Source organism: Oncorhynchus masou, chromosome 9 (assembly GCF_036934945.1).
Source record: "Oncorhynchus masou masou isolate Uvic2021 chromosome 9, UVic_Omas_1.1, whole genome shotgun sequence".
Lineage (NCBI taxonomy): Eukaryota > Metazoa > Chordata > Actinopteri > Salmoniformes > Salmonidae > Oncorhynchus > Oncorhynchus masou.
Window position 1 is genome coordinate 13,131,931 of NC_088220.1, and position 22,106 is coordinate 13,154,036.

At 50.5% G+C, this 22,106-nt stretch overlaps 1 protein-coding gene across 2 annotated transcripts in view; it reads left to right on the forward strand.

The window, feature by feature from the left end:
• The window catches only part of LOC135545159 (serine/threonine-protein phosphatase 2A 55 kDa regulatory subunit B beta isoform-like), a 68,976-nt gene that overhangs the window by 11,067 nt on the left and 35,803 nt on the right, over positions 1-22,106 (forward strand). Inside the window, exon 1 of one of the 2 annotated variants that reach the window (XM_064972792.1) lies at positions 21,968-22,052. The exons of the other annotated variant lie outside the window; for it this stretch is intronic. Coding sequence (XP_064828864.1) covers positions 21,989-22,052 — 64 coding nt within the window. The 5' untranslated portion in view covers positions 21,968-21,988. Of the gene's footprint in view, positions 1-21,967; positions 22,053-22,106 lie in introns of those variants that run through there. 2 annotated transcript variants of the gene reach the window in all.

Below are 22,106 nucleotides of genomic sequence, written 5' to 3' on the forward strand. Positions count from 1 at the left end.
GTAATCTATAGGATTATAAAGGATTATCCTGGAGGGACTGAGTGGTAATCTATAGGATTATAAAGGATTATACTGGAGGGACTGAGTGGTAATCTATAGGATTATAAAGGATTATCCTGGAGGGACTGAGTGGTAATCTATAGGATTATAAAGGATTATCCTGGAGGGACTGAGTGGTAATCTATAGGATTATAAAGGATTATACTGGAGGGACTGAGTGGTAATCTATAGGATTATAAAGGATTATCCTGGAGGGACTGAGTGGTAATCTATAGGATTATAAAGGATTATCCTGGAGGGACTGAGTGGTAATCTATAGGATTATAAAGGATTATACTGGAGGGACTGAGTGGTAATCTATAGGATTATAAAGGATTATACTGGAGGGACTGAGTGGTAATCTATAGGATTATAAAGGATTATCCTGGAGGGACTGAGTGGTAATCTATAGGATTATAAAGGATTATCCTGGAGGGACTGAGTGGTAATCTATAGGATTATAAAGGATTATCCTGGAGGGACTGAGTGGTAATCTATAGGATTATAAAGGATTATACTGGAGGGACTGAGTGGTAATCTATAGGATTATAAAGGATTATCCTGGAGGGACTGAGTGGTAATCTATAGGATTATAAAGGATTATCCTGGAGGGACTGAGTGGTAATCTATAGGATTATAAAGGATTATACTGGAGGGATTGAGTGGTAATCTATAGGATTATAAAGGATTATCCTGGAGGGACTGAGTGGTAATCTATAGGATTATAAAGGATTATCCTGGAGGGACTGAGTGGTAATCTATAGGATTATAAAGGATTATCCTGGAGGGACTGAGTGGTAATCTATAGGATTGTAAAGGATTATCCTGGAGGGACTGAGTGGTAATCTATAGGATTATAAAGGATTATAATCTGGAGGGACTGAGTGGTAATCTATAGGATTATAATTGGTATTATCCTGGAGGGACTGAGAGGTTGATCTAAATAGGGGATTGTAGAGAGAGATTATCCTGGAGGGACTGAGTGACAGAGAGAGAGAGAGAGAGAGAGAGAGAGAGAGAGACAGAGAGAGAGAGAGAGAGAGAGGCAGACTGCTAAACTAGGCTGTTTGTCCTGGCAGAGTGGATGGGGGGTGTGTGTAATCAGCGTATGTTGTCAATGTCTTTGCATTTTCATATGTAATGCTAGTTTATGCCAGACGGTGGTGCTGTACGATAAAATGTGCTATGGTCAGTGTTGAAGTAGCAGACAAATCAAATTGTATTGGTCACTTACACATGGTTAGCAGATGTGAATGTGGCGAAATGCTTGTGCTTCTAGTTCTGACAGTGGAGTAATATCTAACAAGTCCCCAACAACTACCTTATACACACAAATCTAAAGGGGTGAATGAGAATATGTACATATTTTAGCCTTTATTTAACTAGGCAAGTCAGTTAAGAACAAATTCTTATTTACAACGACAGCCTACTGGGGAACAGTGGGTTAAGTGCCTTGTTCAGGGGCAGAACGACAGATTTGTATCTTGTCAGCTCAGGGATTCAGGTCTAGCAACCTTTCGGTTACTGGCCCAGCTCTCTAACCACTAGGCTACCTGCCGCCCCACATATAAGTATATGGATGAGCAATGGCCGAGCGGCATAGGCAAGGTGCAATAGATGGTATAAAATATAGTATATACATATGATATGAGTAATGTAAGATATGTAAACATTATTTAATGTGCCATTGTTTAAAGTGACTCGTGATCAATTTATTAAAGTGGTCAGTGATTAATGTAGGCAGCAGCTTCTCTGTGTTAGTGGTGGCTGTTTAGCAGTCTGATGGCCTTGAGATAGAAGCTGTTTTTCAATCTCTCGGTCCCAGATTTGATGCATCTGTACTGACCTCGCCTTCTGGATGATAGTGGGGTGAACAGGCAGTGGCTCTCGTGGTTGTTGTCCTTGATGATCTTTTTGGCCTTCCTGTGACATCGGGTCCTGTAGGTGTCCTGGAGGGCAGGTAGTTTGCCCCTGGTGATGCATTGTGCAGACTCCACCAACCTCTGTAGAGCCTTGCGGTTGAGGGCGGTGCAATTGCTGTACCAAGATGTGATACAGCCCAAAAGGATGCTCTCGATTGTGCATCTGTACATTTATTCAGCCCCTTGAGGTTGAAGAGGCACTGTTTGGCCTTCTTCACCATGCTGTCTGTGTGGGTGGACCATTTCAGTTTGTCTGTGAAGTGTACGCCGAGGAACTTAAAACGTTCCACCTTCTCCACTGCTGACCCTTCCAGACATTCCCTACATGTGAGGTTGATCTGCTCTCTATGGCCAGACAACACAGAGACACACTCCACCTCACGACTCAGTCGAGTGTGAACAGACAGACAAACGGCCAGAAGGACAGACAGGGGCAGCGGGTAGCCTAGCCGTTAAGAGCAATGGGCAAGTAACCGAAAGGTGAAAAAATTGTCCGTTGTGCCCTTGAGCAAAGCAGTTAACTCTCAACAACAACTTTGGGTGCCGAATACGCGGACGTCTATTAAGGCAGCCCCCCCCCCATCCACCCACACCTCTCTGATTCAGAGGGGTTAAATGCAGAAGACATATTTCAGCTGAATGTATTTAGTTGTACAACTGACTAGGTATCTCCTTTCCCTTTCCAGACGGGCAGACTCACAGATAGGCTGGCAGGCAGGCAGACTCACAGATAGGCTGGCAGGCAGGCTGACTCACAGATAGGCTGGCAGGCAGGCAGACTCACAGATAGGCTGGCAGGCAGACTCACAGATAGGCTGGCAGGCAGGCAGACTCACAGATGGCAGGCAGACTCACAGGGCAGGCAGGCAGACTCACAGATAGGCTGGCAGGCAGGCAGACTCACAGATAGGCTGGGCAGGCAGACAGATAGCACAGGCAGGCAGGCAGACTCACAGATAGGCTGGCAGGCAGGCAGACTCACAGATAGGCTGGCAGGCAGGCAGACTCACAGATAGGCTGGCAGGCAGGCAGACTCACAGATAGGCTGGCAGGCAGGCAGACTCACAGATAGGCTGGCAGGCAGGCAGACTCACAGATAGGCTGGCAGGCAGGACAGATAGGCTGGCAGGCAGAGACTAGGCTGGCAGGCAGGCAGACTCACAGATAGGCTGGCAGGCAGGCAGACTCACAGATAGGCTGGCAGGCAGGCAGACTCACAGATAGGCTGGCAGGCAGGCAGACTCACAGATAGGCTGGCAGGCACAGATAGGCAGACTCACAGATAGGCTGGCAGGCAGGCAGACTCACAGATAGGCTGGCAGGCAGGCAGACTCACAGATAGGCTGGCAGGCAGGCAGACTCACAGATAGGCTGGCAGGCAGGCAGACTCACAGATAGGCTGGCAGGCAGGCAGACTCACAGATAGGCTGGCAGGCAGGCAGACTCACAGATAGGCTGGCAGGCAGGCAGACTCACAGATAGGCTGGCAGGCAGGCAGACTCACAGATCACGGCTGGCAGGCAGACTCACAGATAGGCAGGCACTCACAGATAGGCTGCTGCAGGCAGACTCACAGATAGGCTGGCAGGCAGAGACTCACAGATAGGCTGGCAGGCAGGCAGACTCACAGATAGGCTGGCAGGCAGGCAGACTCACAGATAGGCTGGCAGGCAGGCAGACTCACAGATAGGCTGGCAGGCAGGCAGACTCACAGATAGGCTGGCAGGCAGGCAGACTCACAGATAGGCTGGCAGGCAGGCAGACTCACAGATAGGCTGGCAGGCAGGCAGACTCACAGATAGGCTGGCAGGCAGGCTGACTCACAGATAGGCTGGCAGGCAGGCAGACTCACAGATAGGCTGGCAGGCAGGCAGACTCACAGATAGGCTGGCAGGCAGGCAGACTCACAGGTGGGCAGACTCACAGAGGCTGGCAGGCAGGCAGACTCACAGATAGGCTGGGCAGACTCACAGATGGCTGGCAGGCAGAGACTCACAGATAGGCTGGCAGGCAGGCAGACTCACAGATAGGCTGGAAGGCAGGCAGACTCACAGATAGGCTGGCAGGCAGGCAGACTCACAGATAGGCTGGCAGGCAGACTCACAGATAGGCTGGCAGGCAGACTCACAGATAGGCTGGCAGGCAGGCAGACTCACAGATGAGGGCTGGCAGGCAGGCAGACTCACAGATAGCTGGCAGGCAGGCAGACTCACAGATAGGCTGGCAGGCAGGCAGACTCACAGATAGGCTGGCAGGCAGGCAGACTCACAGATAGGCTGGCAGGCAGGCAGACTCACAGATTTTGGCAGGCAGGCAGACTCACAGATAGGCTGGCAGGCAGGTGACTCACAGATTTCTGGCAGGGGCAGACTCACAGATAGGCTGGCAGGCAGGCAGACTCACAGATGGCTGGCAGGCAGGCAGACTCACAGATAGGCTGGCAGGCAGGCAGACTCACAGATAGGCTGGCAGGCAGGCAGACTCACAGATAGGCTGGCAGGCATTAGGCAGACTCACAGATAGGCTGGCAGGCGGGCTCACAGATAGGCTGGCACAGGCAGACTCACAGATAGGCTGATGGCTGGCAGGCAGGCTGACTCACAGATAGGCTGGCAGGCAGGCAGACTCACAGATAGGCTGGCAGGCAGGCAGACTCACAGATAGGCTGGCAGGCAGGCAGACTCACAGATACTGGCAGGCAGGCAGACTCACAGATGCTGGCAGGCAGGCAGACTCACAGATAGGCTGGCAGGCAGGCAGACTCACAGATAGGCTGGCAGGCAGGCAGACTCACAGATAGGCTGGCAGGCAGGCAGACTCACAGATAGGCTGGCAGGCAGGCAGACTCACAGATAGGCTGGCAGGCAGGCAGACTCACAGATAGGCTGGCAGGCAGGCAGACTCACAGATGGCTGGCACAGGCATCAGGATCAGGCTGGCAGGCAGGCAGACTCACAGATAGGCTGGCAGGCAGGCAGACTCACAGATAGGCTGGCAGGCAGGCAGACTCACAGATAGGCTGGCAGGCAGGCAGACTCACAGATAGGCTGGCAGGCAGGCAGACTCACAGATAGGCTGGCAGGCAGGCAGACTCACAGATAGGCTGGCAGGCAGGCAGACTCACAGATAGGCTGGCAGGCAGGCAGACTATCACGGCCAGTCATCTTGTTCTATGCAGTCACTTAGAGAGATCAATTAACCCGTCTAGATCAATATTAGCTTTACAGCTTTACTCTGATGGTCCAATTAAACGAAGCCCAGAGAGTGTAAGTTACAGGCTGGATCAGCTCATTGACATGTTACTATTCAGAGAGGGAGGAGAAAGTATCTGTGATTTATCCTAGTAATAGACTGGAGGGTTGGAGGACTTACATTAACTCTGTTTACTTCAGATCCATAGACAATCACACTCTCTGTTCCCTCTAAGTCACATGTGTGAAACACAAGGCCCGCTGGCCAAATCCGCCCCAGCAATGATTTGGGTTGTCAATTCATTTTGGCCCTCTTCCATAGAGTACCACAGTATAAGTCATAATATCCATAAAACTTAGCGGTCAAACAAGGAACTGGTTCCAATTGTTTTTCCACCATTCCTTTTTCCCTTAGGGGATTTTAGAAACACTTAAAATAAGGGTTGTGTTTTGTGTAGGCTTACCCTGGCCTGAGGTTTTGAGAACCGTGTAAATCTCTCAAGGACAAGGTGACTTTTATGTTTTCTAAAATTCCCTATGGGAAAAAAGTAATGGTGGAAAAACAATTGGAACCATTTCCCTTTTTGACTGTTAGGTTTTATGGGTATTATGACACCTCCACTGTGGGGCTCTATATTGTACTGACGTGATGCGCTGCACTACAAGTCACATCAAGCACCGCCAACGTGCCGCATGCCTAGTGGCAGTGCATTGCCACACCCATCTTACCAAACCCACACAAGTCAGCCAGTGCACTATATCATACACTAAATATACAAAAGCATGTGCACACCCCTTCAAATGAGTGGATTAGTCTATTTCACTATTTCAGCCTCACCCGTTGCTGACAGGCGTCAGGTCATTCTACCTACCCGTTGCTGACAGGCATCAGGTCATTCTACCTACCCGTTGCTGACAGGCATCAGGTCATTCTACCTACCCGGTCATGCTGACAGGCATCAGGTCATTCTACCTACCCGTTGCTGACAGGCATCAGGTCATTCTACCTACCCGTTGCTGACAGGCATCAGGTCATTCTACCTACCCGTTGCTGACAGGCATCAGGTCATTCTACCTACCCGTTGCTGACAGGCATCAGGTCATTCTACCTACCCGTTGCTGACAGGCATCAGGTCATTCTACCTACCCGTTGCTGACAGGCGTCAGGTCATTCTACCTACCCGTTGCTGACAGGCATCAGGTCATTCTACCTACCCGTTGCTGACAGGCATCAGGTCATTCTACCTACCCGTTGCTGACAGGCATCAGGTCATTCTACCTACCCGTTGCTGACAGGCATCAGGTCATTCTACCCCGTACCCGTTGCTGACAGGCATCAGGTCATTCTACCACCCGTTGCTGACAGGCATCAGGTCATTCTACCTACCCGTTGCTGACAGGCATCAGGTCATTCTACCTACCCGTTGCTGACAGGCATCAGGTCATTCTACCTACCCGTTGCTGACAGGCATCAGGTCATTCTACCTACCCGTTGCTGACAGGCATCAGGTCATTCTACCTACCCGTTGCTGACAGGCATCAGGTCATTCTACCTACCCGTTGCTGACAGGCATCAGGTCATTCTACCTACCCGTTGCTGACAGGCATCAGGTCATTCTACCTACCCGTTGCTGACAGGCATCAGGTCATTCTACCTACCCGTTGCTGACAGGCATCAGGTCATTCTACCTACCCGTTGCTGACAGGCGTCAGGTCATTCTACCTACCCGTTGCTGACAGGCATCAGGTCATTCTACCTACCCGTTGCTGACAGGCATCAGGTCATTCTACCTACCCGTTGCTGACAGGCATCAGGTCATTCTACCTACCCGTTGCTGACAGGCATCAGGTCATTCTACCTACCCGTTGCTGACAGGCGTCAGGTCATTCTACCTACCCGTTGCTGACAGGCATCAGGTCATTCTGACAGGCATCAGGTCATTCTACCTACCCGTTGCTGACAGGCATCAGGTCATTCTACCTACCCGTTGCTGACAGGCATCAGGTCATTCTACCTACCCGTTGCTGACAGGCGTCAGGTCAGGATTCTACCTACCCGTTGCTGACAGGCATCAGGTCATTCTACCTACCCGTTGCTGACAGGCATCAGGTCATTCTACCTACCCGTTGCTGACAGGCATCAGGTCATTCTACCTACCCGTTGCTGACAGGCATCAGGTCATTCTACCTACCCGTTGCTGACAGGCATCAGGTCATTCTACCTACCCGTTGCTGACAGGCATCAGGTCATTCTACCTACCCGTTGCTGACAGGCATCAGGTCATTCTACCTACCCGTTGCTGACAGGCATCAGGTCATTCTACCTACCCGTTGCTGACAGGCATCAGGTCATTCTACCTACCCGTTGCTGACAGGCATCAGGTCATTCTACCTACACCCGTTGCTGACAGGCATCAGGTCATTCTACCTACCCGTTGCTGACAGGCATCAGGTCATTCTACCTACCCGTTGCTGACAGGCATCAGGTCATTCTACCTACCCGTTGCTGACAGGCATCAGGTCATTCTACCTACCCGTTGCTGACAGGCATCAGGTCATTCTACCTACCCGTTGCTGACAGGCATCAGGTCATTCTACACACCCGTTGCTGACAGGCATCAGGTCATTCTACCTACCCGTTGCTGACAGGCATCAGGTCATTCTACCTACCCGTTGCTGACAGGCATCAGGTCATTCTACCTACCCGTTGCTGACAGGCATCAGGTCATTCTACCTACCCGTTGCTGACAGGCATCAGGTCATTCTACCTACCCGTTGCTGACAGGCATCAGGTCATTCTACCTACCCGTTGCTGACAGGCATCAGGTCATTCTACCTACCCGTTGCTGACAGGCATCAGGTCATTCTACCTACCCGTTGCTGACAGGCATCAGGTCATTCTACCTACCCGTTGCTGACAGGCATCAGGTCATTCTACCTACCCGTTGCTGACAGGCATCAGGTCATTCTACCTACCCGTTGCTGACAGGCATCAGGTCATTCTACCTACCCGTTGCTGACAGGCATCAGGTCATTCTACCTACCCGTTGCTGACAGGCATCAGGTCATTCTACCTACCCGTTGCTGACAGGCATCAGGTCATTCTACCTACCCGTTGCTGACAGGCATCAGGTCATTCTACCTACCCGTTGCTGACAGGCATCAGGTCATTCTACCTACCCGTTGCTGACAGGCATCAGGTCATTCTACCTACCCGTTGCTGACAGGCATCAGGTCATTCTACCTACCCGTTGCTGACAGGCATCAGGTCATTCTACCTACCCGTTGCTGACAGGCATCAGGTCATTCTACCTACCCGTTGCTGACAGGCATCAGGTCATTCTACCTACCCGTTGCTGACAGGCATCAGGTCATTCTACCTACCCGTTGCTGACAGGCATCAGGTCATTCTACCTACCCGTTGCTGACCCATTCTACCCGTTGCTGACAGGCGTCAGGTCATTCTACCTACCCGTTGCTGACAGGCATCAGGTCATTCTACCTACCCGTTGCTGACAGGCATCAGGTCATTCTACCTACCCGTTGCTGACAGGCATCAGGTCATTCTACCTACCCGTTGCTGACAGGCGTCAGGTCATTCTACCTACCCGGACAGGCATCAGGTCATTCTACACACCCGTTGCTGACAGGCGTCAGGTCATTCTACCTACCCGTTGCTGACAGGCGTCAGGTCATTCTACCTACCCGTTGCTGACAGGCATCAGGTCATTCTACCTACCCGTTGCTGACAGGCATCAGGTCATTCTACCTACCCGTTGCTGACAGGCATCAGGTCATTCTACCTACCCGTTGCTGACAGGCATCAGGTCATTCTACCTACCCGTTGCTGACAGGCATCAGGTCATTCTACCTACCCGTTGCTGACAGGCATCAGGTCATTCTACCTACCCGTTGCTGACAGGCGTCAGGTCATTCTACCTACCCGTTGCTGACAGGCATCAGGTCATTCTACCTACCCGTTGCTGACAGGCATCAGGTCATTCTACCTACCCGTTGCTGACAGGCATCAGGTCATTCTACACACCCGTTGCTGACAGGCATCAGGTCATTCTACCTACCCGTTGCTGACAGGCATCAGGTCATTCTACCTACCCGTTGCTGACAGGCATCAGGTCATTCTACCTACCCGTTGCTGACAGGCATCAGGTCATTCTACCTACCCGTTGCTGACAGGCATCAGGTCATTCTACACACCCGTTGCTGACAGGCATCAGGTCATTCTACCTACCCGTTGCTGACAGGCATCAGGTCATTCTACACACCCGTTGCTGACAGGCATCAGGTCATTCTACCTACCCGTTGCTGACAGGCATCAGGTCATTCTACCTACCCGTTGCTGACAGGCGTCAGGTCATTCTACCTACCCGTTGCTGACAGGCATCAGGTCATTCTACACACCCGTTGCTGACAGGCGTCAGGTCATTCTACCTACCCGTTGCTGACAGGCATCAGGTCATTCTACACACCCGTTGCTGACAGGCATCAGGTCATTCTACCTACCCGTTGCTGACAGGCATCAGGTCATTCTACCTACCCGTTGCTGACAGGCATCAGGTCATTCTACACACCCGTTGCTGACAGGCGTCAGGTCATTCTACCTACCCGTTGCTGACAGGCATCAGGTCATTCTACCTACCCGTTGCTGACAGGCGTCAGGTCATTCTACCACCCGTTGCTGACAGGCATCAGGTCATTCTACCTACCCGTTGCTGACAGGCGTCAGGTCATTCTACCCACCCGTTGCTGACAGGCATCAGGTCATTCTACCTACCCGTTGCTGACAGGCATCAGGTCATTCTACCTACCCGTTGCTGACAGGCATCAGGTCATTCTACCTACCCGTTGCTGACAGGCATCAGGTCATTCTACCACCCGTTGCTGACAGGCATCAGGTCATTCTACCTACCCGTTGCTGACAGGCATCAGGTCATTCTACACACCCGTTGCTGACAGGCATCAGGTCATTCTACCACCCGTTGCTGACAGGCATCAGGTCATTCTACACACCCGTTGCTGACAGGCGTCAGGTCATTCTACACACCCGTTGCTGACAGGCAGGCATCAGGTCATTCTACCTACCCGTTGCTGACAGGCATCAGGTCATTCTACCTACCCGTTGCTGACAGGCATCAGGTCATTCTACCTACCCGTTGCTGACAGGCATCAGGTCATTCTACACACCCGTTGCTGACAGGCATCAGGTCATTCTACCTACCCGTTGCTGACAGGCATCAGGTCATTCTACCTACCCGTTGCTGACAGGCATCAGGTCATTCTACCTACCCGTTGCTGACAGGCATCAGGTCATTCTACCTACCCGTTGCTGACAGGCATCAGGTCATTCTACCTACCCGTTGCTGACAGGCATCAGGTCATTCTACCTACCCGTTGCTGACAGGCATCAGGTCATTCTACCTACCCGTTGCTGACAGGCATCAGGTCATTCTACCTACCCGTTGCTGACAGGCATCAGGTCATTCTACACACCCGCTGACAGGCATCAGGTCATTCTACCTACCCGTTGCTGACAGGCATCAGGTCATTCTACCTACCCGTTGCTGACAGGCATCAGGTCATTCTACCTACCCGTTGCTGACAGGCATCAGGACATTCTACAAACCCGTTGCTGACAGGCGTCAGGTCATTCTACCACCCGTTGCTGACAGGCATCAGGTCATTCTACCTACCCGTTGCTGACAGGCATCAGGTCATTCTACCTACCCGTTGCTGACAGGCATCAGGTCATTCTACCTACCCGTTGCTGACAGGCGTCAGGTCATTCTACCTACCCGTTGCTGACAGGCATCAGGTCATTCTACCTACCCGTTGCTGACAGGCATCAGGTCATTCTACCTACCCGTTGCTGACAGGCATCAGGTCATTCTACCTACCCGTTGCTGACAGGCGTCAGGTCATTCTACCTACCCGTTGCTGACAGGCATCAGGTCATTCTACCTACCCGTTGCTGACAGGCATCAGGTCATTCTACCTACCCGTTGCTGACAGGCGTCAGGTCATTCTACACACCCGTTGCTGACAGGCATCAGGTCATTCTACCTACCCGTTGCTGACAGGCATCAGGTCATTCTACCTACCCGTTGCTGACAGGCGTCAGGTCATTCTACCTACCCGTTGCTGACAGGCGTCAGGTCATTCTACACACCCGTTGCTGACAGGCGTCAGGTCATTCTACCTACCCGTTGCTGACAGGCATCAGGTCATTCTACCTACCCGTTGCTGACAGGCATCAGGTCATTCTACCTACCCGTTGCTGACAGGCATCAGGTCATTCTACCACCCGTTGCTGACAGGCATCAGGTCATTCTACCTACCCGTTGCTGACAGGCATCAGGTCATTCTACCTACACCCGTTGCTGACAGGCATCAGGTCATTCTACCTACCTGTTGCTGACAGGCATCAGGTCATTCTACCTACCCGTTGCTGACAGGCGTCAGGTCATTCTACCTACCCGTTGCTGACAGGCGTCAGGTCATTCTACCTACCCGTTGCTGACAGGCATCAGGTCATTCTACCTACCCGTTGCTGACAGGCATCAGGTCATTCTACCTACCCGTTGCTGACAGGCATCAGGTCATTCTACCTACCCGTTGCTGACAGGCATCAGGTCATTCTACCTACCCGTTGCTGACAGGCGTCAGGTCATTCTACCTTGCTGACCCATTCTACCTACCCGTTGCTGACAGGCGTCAGGTCATTCTACCTACCCGTTGCTGACAGGCATCAGGTCATTCTACACAGGCATCAGGTCATTCTACCTACCCGTTGCTGACAGGCGTCAGGTCATTCTACCTACCCGTTGCTGACAGGCATCAGGTCATTCTACCTACCCGTTGCTGACAGGCATCAGGTCATTCTACCTACCCGTTGCTGACAGGCATCAGGTCATTCTACCTACCCGTTGCTGACAGGCATCAGGTCATTCATTCTACCTACCCGTTGCTGACAGGCATCAGGTCATTCTACCTACCCGTTGCTGACAGGCATCAGGTCATTCTACCTACCCGTTGCTGACAGGCATCAGGTCATTCTACCTACCCGTTGCTGACAGGCATCAGGTCATTCTACACACCCGTTGCTGACAGGCGTCAGGTCATTCTACCTACCCGTTGCTGACAGGCATCAGGTCATTCTACCTACCCGTTGCTGACAGGCATCAGGTCATTCTACCTACCCGTTGCTGACAGGCATCAGGTCATTCTACCTACCCGTTGCTGACAGGCATCAGGTCATTCTACCTACCCGTTGCTGACAGGCGTCAGGTCATTCTACCTACCCGTTGCTGACAGGCGTCAGGTCATTCTACCTACCCGTTGCTGACAGGCATCAGGTCATTCTACCACCCGTTGCTGACAGGCATCAGGTCATTCTACACACCCGTTGCTGACAGGCATCAGGTCATTCTACCTACCCGTTGCTGACAGGCGTCAGGTCATTCTACCTACCCGTTGCTGACAGGCGTCAGGTCATTCTACACACCCGTTGCTGACAGGCGTCAGGTCATTCTACACACCCGTTGCTGACAGGCATCAGGTCATTCTACACACCCGTTGCTGACAGGCATCAGGTCATTCTACACACCCGTTGCTGACAGGCATCAGGTCATTCTACCTACCCGTTGCTGACAGGCATCAGGTCATTCTACCTACCCGTTGCTGACAGGCATCAGGTCATTCTACCTACCCGTTGCTGACAGGCATCAGGTCATTCTACCTACCCGTTGCTGACAGGCATCAGGTCATTCTACCTACCCGTTGCTGACAGGCATCAGGTCATTCTACACACCCGTTGCTGACAGGCATCAGGTCATTCTACCTACCCGTTGCTGACAGGCATCAGGTCATTCTACCTACCCGTTGCTGACAGGCATCAGGTCATTCTACCTACCCGTTGCTGACAGGCGTCAGGTCATTCTACCTACCCGTTGCTGACAGGCATCAGGTCATTCTACCTACCCGTTGCTGACAGGCGTCAGGTCATTCTACCTACCCGTTGCTGACAGGCATCAGGTCATTCTACCTACCCGTTGCTGACAGGCATCAGGTCATTCTACCTACCCGTTGCTGACAGGCGTCAGGTCATTCTACCTACCCGTTGCTGACAGGCGTCAGGTCATTCTACCTACCCGTTGCTGACAGGCGTCAGGTCATTCTACCTACCCGTTGCTGACAGGCATCAGGTCATTCTACCTGCCCGTTGCTGACAGGCATCAGGTCATTCTACCTACCCGTTGCTGACAGGCGTCAGGTCATTCTACCTACCCGTTGCTGACAGGCATCAGGTCATTCTACCTACCCGTTGCTGACAGGCGTCAGGTCATTCTACCTACCCGTTGCTGACAGGCATCAGGTCATTCTACCTGCCCGTTGCTGACAGGCATCAGGTCATTCTACACACCCGTTGCTGACAGGCATCAGGCCATTCTACCTACCCGTTGCTGACAGGCGTCAGGTCATTCTACACACCCGTTGCTGACAGGCATCAGGTCATTCTACCTACCCGTTGCTGACAGGCATCAGGTCATTCTACCTACCCGTTGCTGACAGGCATCAGGTCATTCTACCTACCCGTTGCTGACAGGCATCAGGTCATTCTACCTACCCGTTGCTGACAGGCATCAGGTCATTCTACCTACCCGTTGCTGACAGGCATCAGGTCATTCTACACACCCGTTGCTGACAGGCATCAGGTCATTCTACCTACCCGTTGCTGACAGGCATCAGGTCATTCTACCTACCCGTTGCTGACAGGCATCAGGTCATTCTACACACCCGTTGCTGACAGGCGTCAGGTCATTCTACCTACCCGTTGCTGACAGGCATCAGGTCATTCTACCTACCCGTTGCTGACAGGCATCAGGTCATTCTACACACCCGTTGCTGACAGGCATCAGGTCATTCTACCTACCCGTTGCTGACAGGCATCAGGTCATTCTACCTACCCGTTGCTGACAGGCATCAGGTCATTCTACCTGACCCGTTGCTGACAGGCTGACAGGCGTCAGGTCATTCTACCTACCCGTTGCTGACAGGCATCAGGTCATTCTACCTACCCGCTGACTGACAGGCATCAGGTCATTCTACCTACCCGTTGCTGACAGGCATCAGGTCATTCTACCTACCCGTTGCTGACCCGTTGCTGACAGGCATCAGGTCATTCTACCTACCCGTTGCTGACAGGCGTCAGGTCATTCTACCTACCCGTTGCTGACAGGCATCAGGTCATTCTACACACCCGTTGCTGACAGGCATCAGGTCATTCTACACACCCGTTGCTGACAGGCATCAGGTCATTCTACCTACCCGTTGCTGACAGGCGTCAGGTCATTCTACCTACCCGTTGCTGACAGGCATCAGGTCATTCTACCTACCCGTTGCTGACAGGCATCAGGTCATTCTACCTACCCGTTGCTGACAGGCGTCAGGTCATTCTACCTACCCGTTGCTGACAGGCGTCAGGTCATTCTACACACCCGTTGCTGACAGGCATCAGGTCATTCTACCTACCCGTTGCTGACAGGCGTCAGGTCATTCTACCTACCCGTTGCTGACAGGCTTCAGGTCATTCTACCTACCCATTGTCTGGAGCAGTGTAATCGTTGCTGACAGGCGTCAGGTCATTCTACACACCCGTTGCTGACAGGCATCAGGTCATTCTACCTACCCGTTGCTGACAGGCGTCAGGTCATTCTACACACCCGTTGCTGACAGGCATCAGGTCATTCTACCTAGCCGTTGCTGACAGGCGTCAGGTCATTCTACACACCCGTTGCTGACAGGCATCAGGTCATTCTACACACCCGTGTCTGACAGGCATCAGGTCATTCTACCTACCCGTTGCTGACAGGCGTCAGGTCATTCTACCTACCCGTTGCTGACAGGCATCAGGTCATTCTACACACCCGTTGCTGACAGGCATCAGGTCATTCTACACACCCGTTGCTGACAGGCGTCAGGTCATTCTACCTACCCGTTGCTGACAGGCGTCAGGTCATTCTACCTACCCGTTGCTGACAGGCATCAGGTCATTCTACCTACCCGTTGCTGACAGGCATCAGGTCATTCTACCTACCCGTTGCTGACAGGCGTCAGGTCATTCTACCTACCCGTTGCTGACAGGCATCAGGTCATTCTACCTACCCGTTGCTGACAGGCATCAGGTCATTCTACACACCCGTTGCTGACAGGCATCAGGTCATTCTACCTACCCGTTGCTGACAGGCGTCAGGTCATTCTACCTACCCGTTGCTGAGAGGCGTCAGGCCATTCTACCTACCCGTTGCTGACAGGCATCAGGTCATTCTACCTACCCGTTGCTGACAGGCATCAGGTCATTCTACACACCCGTTGCTGACAGGCATCAGGTCATTCTACCTACCCGTTGCTGACAGGCATCAGGTCATTCTACACACCCGTTGCTGACAGGCGTCAGGTCATTCTACCTACCCGTTGCTGACAGGCGTCAGGTCATTCTACCTACCCGTTGCTGACAGGCATCAGGTCATTCTACCTACCTGTTGCTGACAGGCGTCAGGTCATTCTACACACCCGTTGCTGACAGGCATCAGGTCATTCTACCTACCCGTTGCTGACAGGCATCAGGTCATTCTACCTACCCGTTGCTGACAGGCGTCAGGTCATTCTACCTACCCGTTGCTGACAGGCGTCAGGTCATTCTACCTACCCGTTGCTGACAGGCGTCAGGTCATTCTACCTACCCGTTGCTGACAGGCGTCAGGTCATTCTACCTACCCGTTGCTGACAGGCGTCAGGTCATTCTACCTACCCGTTGCTGACAGGCATCAGGTCATTCTACCTACCCGTTGCTGACAGGCGTCAGGTCATTCTACACACCCGTTGCTGACAGGCATCAGGTCATTCTACCTACCCGTTGCTGACAGGCGTCAGGTCATTCTACCTACCCGTTGCTGACAGGCGTCAGGTCATTCTACCTACCCGTTGCTGACAGGCGTCAGGTCATTCTACCTACCCGTTGCTGACAGGCATCAGGTCATTCTACCTACCCGTTGCTGACAGGCGTCAGGTCATTCTACCTACCCGTTGCTGACAGGCGTCAGGTCATTCTACACACCCGTTGCTGACAGGCATCAGGTCATTCTACCTACCCGTTGCTGACAGGCATCAGGTCATTCTACCTACCCGTTGCTGACAGGCGTCAGGTCATTCTACACACCCGGGAGGGCCAATCATAACTGAGGAATTGAAGTAGTACTGTGTGGCGTAAAGTCACAGAAAGCCTGTAGCTACTGGTGGGAAAATAATTTCCAATCCATCAAATTCATAATTGTGTGTGTGTGTGTGTGTGTGTGTGTGTGTGTGTGTGTGTGTGTGTGTGTGTGTGTGTGTGTGTGTGTGTGTGTGTGTGTGTGTCCGGGTGTGTTTGTGTGTGTGTGTGTGTGTGTGTGTGTGTGTGTGTGTGTGTGTGTGTGTGTGTGTGTGTGTGTGTACAGCTTGCAATGTCCAAGTGGCAGCCTATTCCCTACTTAGTACACTACTTTTTGGAAGGGCTCTGGTCAAAAGTAGTGCACTCTATAGGGAATGGGGTGCCATTTGGGACTTAGAAAACAATCTTTATGATCTTCAGTCTCCTAATGAGAAATAAACAAGAAGTGTCATCCTCTCTTGTTCAGTCCATTAACCCTTCTGTTACAGCGTGTTGTGGATCCTGAACTGTATTGAGACAGAGAGGAGCGGAATGATGACGACATTTAATCAATCTTAATGGTCCAATTACACAGACAGCTTACGTAGTACTGCATAGCAATGGTTGACGCTTCACTGGCAGTTACCTAGCAACAAGAGAGGTTACATACAGAGCACATTGCAGAATAGCTGTACTCATACAGCAATAAATACATTAAACTGGAATAAATGTGTCACTTTTTTGCTGTTAACTACATTGTGACTTTAAAAGAGGGGATTTTGACTGTGTGTGTGTGTGTGTCTGTGTGTGTGTGTGTGTGTGTGTCTGTGTGCGGGTGTGTTTATGTATGCAAGTGTGTGCATAGCCTAAACACGTGTCTGTTAGTGTGCCCTCGAGGTCAGCTAACGTACTGATATTTCCATAGGGAATCATTTAAATCGACCAGTTTTCCTAGGAAAGGTTTCCACTAATCATAGAACATCCATCAATTTAAATGTATTCATTAATGGAGGGTGGAGGGAGGTGGCATTAGAAAAAGGAGGAGAGAGAGAGATGGAGGGAGCATTAGAAAAAGGAGGAGAGAGAGAGAGATGGAGGGAGAGAGCATTAGAAAAAGGGAGAGAGAGAGATGGAGGGAGAGAGCTTTAGAAAAAGGAGGAGAGAGAGAGAGAGAGATGGAGGGAGCATTAGAAAAAGGAGGAGAGAGAGATGAGATGGAGGGAGAGAGCATTAGAAAAAAGGGAGAGAGAGATTGATGGAGGGAGCATTAGAAAAAGAGGAGAGAGAGAGAGATGGAGGGAGTTGGAGGGAGCGTTAGAAAAATGGAGAGAGAGAGAGAGAGTGGAGGGAGAGAGCATTAGAAAAAGGGAGAGAGAGAGAGAGAGAGAGAGGGAGAGAGCATTAGAAAAAGGGAGAGAGGGAGTTGGAGGGAGGGAGCTTTAGAAAAAGGGAGAGAGAGAGTTGGAGGGAGGGAGCATTAGAAAAAGGGAGAGAGAGAGATGGAGGGAGCATTAGAAAAGGAGGAGAGAGAGAGAGATGGAGGGAGAGAGCATTAGAAAAAGGGGGAGAGAGTTGGAGGGAGAGAGCATTAGAAAAAGGGAGAGAGAGAGAGAGAGAGAGAGAGAAGAGAACAGATAGAGAAAGGAGAGAGATGGAGAGAACATTAGAGAGAGAAAGGGAGAGAGATGGAGAGAACATTAGAGAGAGAAAGGGAGAGATAGGGGGAGAGAGAGATGGAGGCAACATTAGAGAGAGAGGAAGAGAAAGGGTGAGAGAGAGAGAGATGGAGGGAACATTAGAGAGAGAGACGGCAATGAAGAGTAAACTCTGCTGTTAGTGACCGACGTCCTTCAGGCTTGATTTAATACACTCAACCACAACTACATATCCATATTTTTATCTACCCCCCGTTCCGTCCCCCCGACTGGACCAACTACCTGGCCGGCCGGACCTAAAGAGTGAGAAAAGGGAAGGAGAGGAGAGGAGAAGGTGTAAGGGGAAGAGGGGAGGGATTTTTAAAAATATTGTGTTATTGACTGTACGTTTGTTTATTCCATGTGTAACTCTGTGTTGTTTTTGTCAAACTGCGTTGCTTTATCTTGGCCAGCTCGCAGTTGCAAATGAGAACTTGTTCTCAACTAGCCTACCTGGTTAAATAAAGGTTACATTTTTTTAATATAAAAAAAGAGGGGGTGTTAGTGAGAAGGGGGATTCATTTTTGAAATGTTTTTATTTATTTCACCTTTATTTAACCAGGTGAAAATACAATATTTATGCTTATGGAAAAGATATTTCACAGCGGTTTAGATGACACAATGATTTTCTACACAATACTTGCTTGTTTTATCACATTAACTGAAATTAAAATTTAACTATTAGAATTTTGCAACCAGGAAATGTCTGAGCGATTTCTGCACAGTGCATCTTGAAGTTAAGGTTTGGGATTAAAATAACAACCACAACAACAACAACAACACCATGAGTGTCCACAACGTCCTAGCAAAACACAATCCTACTTGATGGTAATAGTGCTCACCGTTGCCGCTATGGGCAGTTTTCGAAGACATCTCACCGACATCCTCGGGACATGGACGGATGTCCAATTTTGAAGTGAATCTTGAGCGACCTGGCTGCAAATGGGACCATGGATTACATGTATATTGACAAAATGCAGACACACACACAGACAAACATGCACGCATACGCATACACACAGACAAACATGCACGCATACACACACAGACAAACATGCACGCATACGCATACACACAGACAAACATGCACATACATACACAGACAAACATGCACACACACACACACACACACACACACACACACACACACACACACACACACACACACACACACACACACACACACACACACACACACACACACACACACACACACACACACACACACACACACACATTGGGGGATTATAAAGGGAAGTGTGTGTATGTGAGGGGAGGTCCCACTGGTGATTGATATTAGATCTAGAAAGACCCGGCACTCAACTTCATCTAGTGGTTGCTCCACTCATCCTTCATCATCTCTCTCTCTCTTTCTCTCTCTCTCTCTCTCTCTCTCTCTCTCTTTCACAGTTTATCACAGTGCCATCCGTTTTGTCACTAAAGCACCTTATACCACCCACCACTGCGACCTGTATGCTCTAGTCGGCTGGGCCTCGCTACATATTTGTCGCCAGACCCACTGGCTCCAGGTCATCTACAAGTCCATGCTAGGTAAAGCTCCGCCTGATCTCAGTTCACTGGTCATGATGGCAACACCCATCCGTAGCACGCGCTCCAGCAGGTGTATCTCACTGATCATCCCTAAAGCCAACACCTCATTTGGCCGCCTTTCGTTCCAGTTCTCTGCTGCCTGTGACTGGAACGAATTGCAAAAATCGCTGAAGTTGGAGACTTTTATCTCCCTCACCAGCTTCAAACATCTGCTATCTGAGCAGCTAAGCGATCGCTGCAGCTGTACATAGCCTATCGGTAAATAGCCCACCCAATTTTACCTACCTCATCCCCATACTGTTTTTATTTATTTACTTTTCTGCTCTTTTGCACACCAATATCTCTACCTGTACATGACGATCTGATCATTTATCACTCCAATGTTAATCTGCAAAATTGTAATTATACGCCTACCTCCTCATGCCTTTTGCACACAATGTATATAGACTCCCTTTTTTTTCTACTGTGTTATTGACTTGTTAATTGTTTACTCCATGTGTAACTCTGTGTTGTCTGTTTACACTGCTATGCTTTATCTTGGCCAGGTCGCAGTTGCAAATGAGAACTTGTTCTCAACTAGCCTACCTGGTTAAATAAAGGTGAAATAAAAAATAATATAAATTCTGTCTTTATTGCACTCTCATTCCTCTCTCTCTCTCTATCTTCCTGGTCTCTTTGTCTGTCTCTCTGTCTGTCTGTCTGTCTGTCTGTCTGTCTGTCTGTCTGTCTGTCTGTCTGTCTGTCTGTCTGTCCCTCTCTCTCTCTCTCTCTCTCTCTCTCTCTCTCTCTCTCTCTCTCTGTCTTCCTGGTCTCTTGTTCTCTCTGTCTCTCTGTCTGTCTGTCTGTCCCTCTCTCTCTCTCTCTATTCTTCTCTCTCTCTCTGTCTCTCATCTTTTCCCGGTCTCTCTGTCTGTCTGTCCCTCTTTCTCTCTCTGTCTCTCTCTCTCTCCCCTCTCTTTCTGTCTTTATCCCCCTCTGTTTCCCCTCTCTCTCTCTTTCCCTCTCTCTCTCTCTCTCTCTGTCTTTCTCTATTTATTCCTTCTCCCTCTCTGTCTCTTCCTCTTTTCCCCTGTCTGTCTTTATCTCTGCTTTGATCCATATCTGTCATTCTCAGTCTCTCTCTCTCACCCCTCTCTGTGTCTTCTCTCTCTCCCCCTCTGCCCCACTTCCCTCTCCATCTCTGTTTCCCTCTCTCTCTCCCCACTCGCTCTCTGTCTTTCTCTAGTTATTTCTCCCCACTCCCTCTCCATATCTTCTTCCTTCCTTTCTTTTCCTTCCCTGATCCTGTCTCAGTCTCTCCCTCTGCCCACTTCCCTGATCCATATCTGTCATTCTCAGTCTCTCCCTCTGCCCCACTTCCCAACTCTCCTGATCCATATCTGTCATTCTCAGTCTCTCCCTCTGCCCCACTTTCCAACTCTCCTGATCTGTCTTCCTCTGTATCTTTAGCCTCCCCTCTCACCCTCATTACTCTCTCCCCTCAATGTATTCTCTCTCTCCTGATGTCTATAGGCCTTCAACTTTAACATGTATTACCTAAATCAGTGAGCCCATTCCTTACTGTCACCCTGGAAAAAACCTGGAACTGTACAATGTCATTCATTCATAATTCATGATTTTCTAACTGACCATTGCCAGTAGGCTGCACTGTGGCGGTTGGAGTAAGCGTCACAGCGAGCGTTCAAACGCGTTTGCCGCGTGTAGTTTTGAAGATCCAGGCTGCGGCAATCTGTATTGGGAGGAGCTGGTGCTAAAGCGGCGCGTCAGTACCAGCGGCAGGAATACTGCCGAGTCCAAATGCGCATTAGAGTTCCTTCTGTTCGAGGAGAGAGACGACGAGGACAGTGCTTGGGGAACGAAAGGAAGGAAGAACGCGAAGTGGTACTCAACCGAGGAGGCTGGCATAGAAACGGTGGAATGATTTTAGCCAGTCAGGCTTGACGCATAATCATACTACCGCCCCAGGCACACTGTTCGTTGGAGAGAGTCTTGCCTGCTTCAACTCAAATCCTCACCAGAGGAGATTTACAGAGGACTGCTGTCTGATTCACACGACCGCATACCTGGGAAAGGCAATGTCCTTTACCCATTCCACTGCATAGCAGAGGAGGTTGCACTATATGAAGACATTTTGTCAATCAGAAATTACATAGGCTATTTTCGTCTTTTTTTTGTAAAGACACAAATGGATAGCTGTCATTCCACTATTTATTGCGCACCGAGACTTGGAAGTTGCCAATATGGCACTTTGATCATTCCGTTATAGCTACCGGAGAGTTGGAGTCATGATGACAGCGCTCCCGCTGGTCTCGCCGCCCGCCTGCTGTTGATGGTAACGTCTAGGATGTCTTTTAACGGTCTCAGGATCCAGAACCAACCGATTTATCAATGGAGGAGGAGACTGACACCCCCAAGATCAGCTTTCTACGTGACCACAACTATGCCACTGAAGGTTTGCATCGAAAAACAAGCTAGACTATTCTTCACCACATATGTACACTGCTCG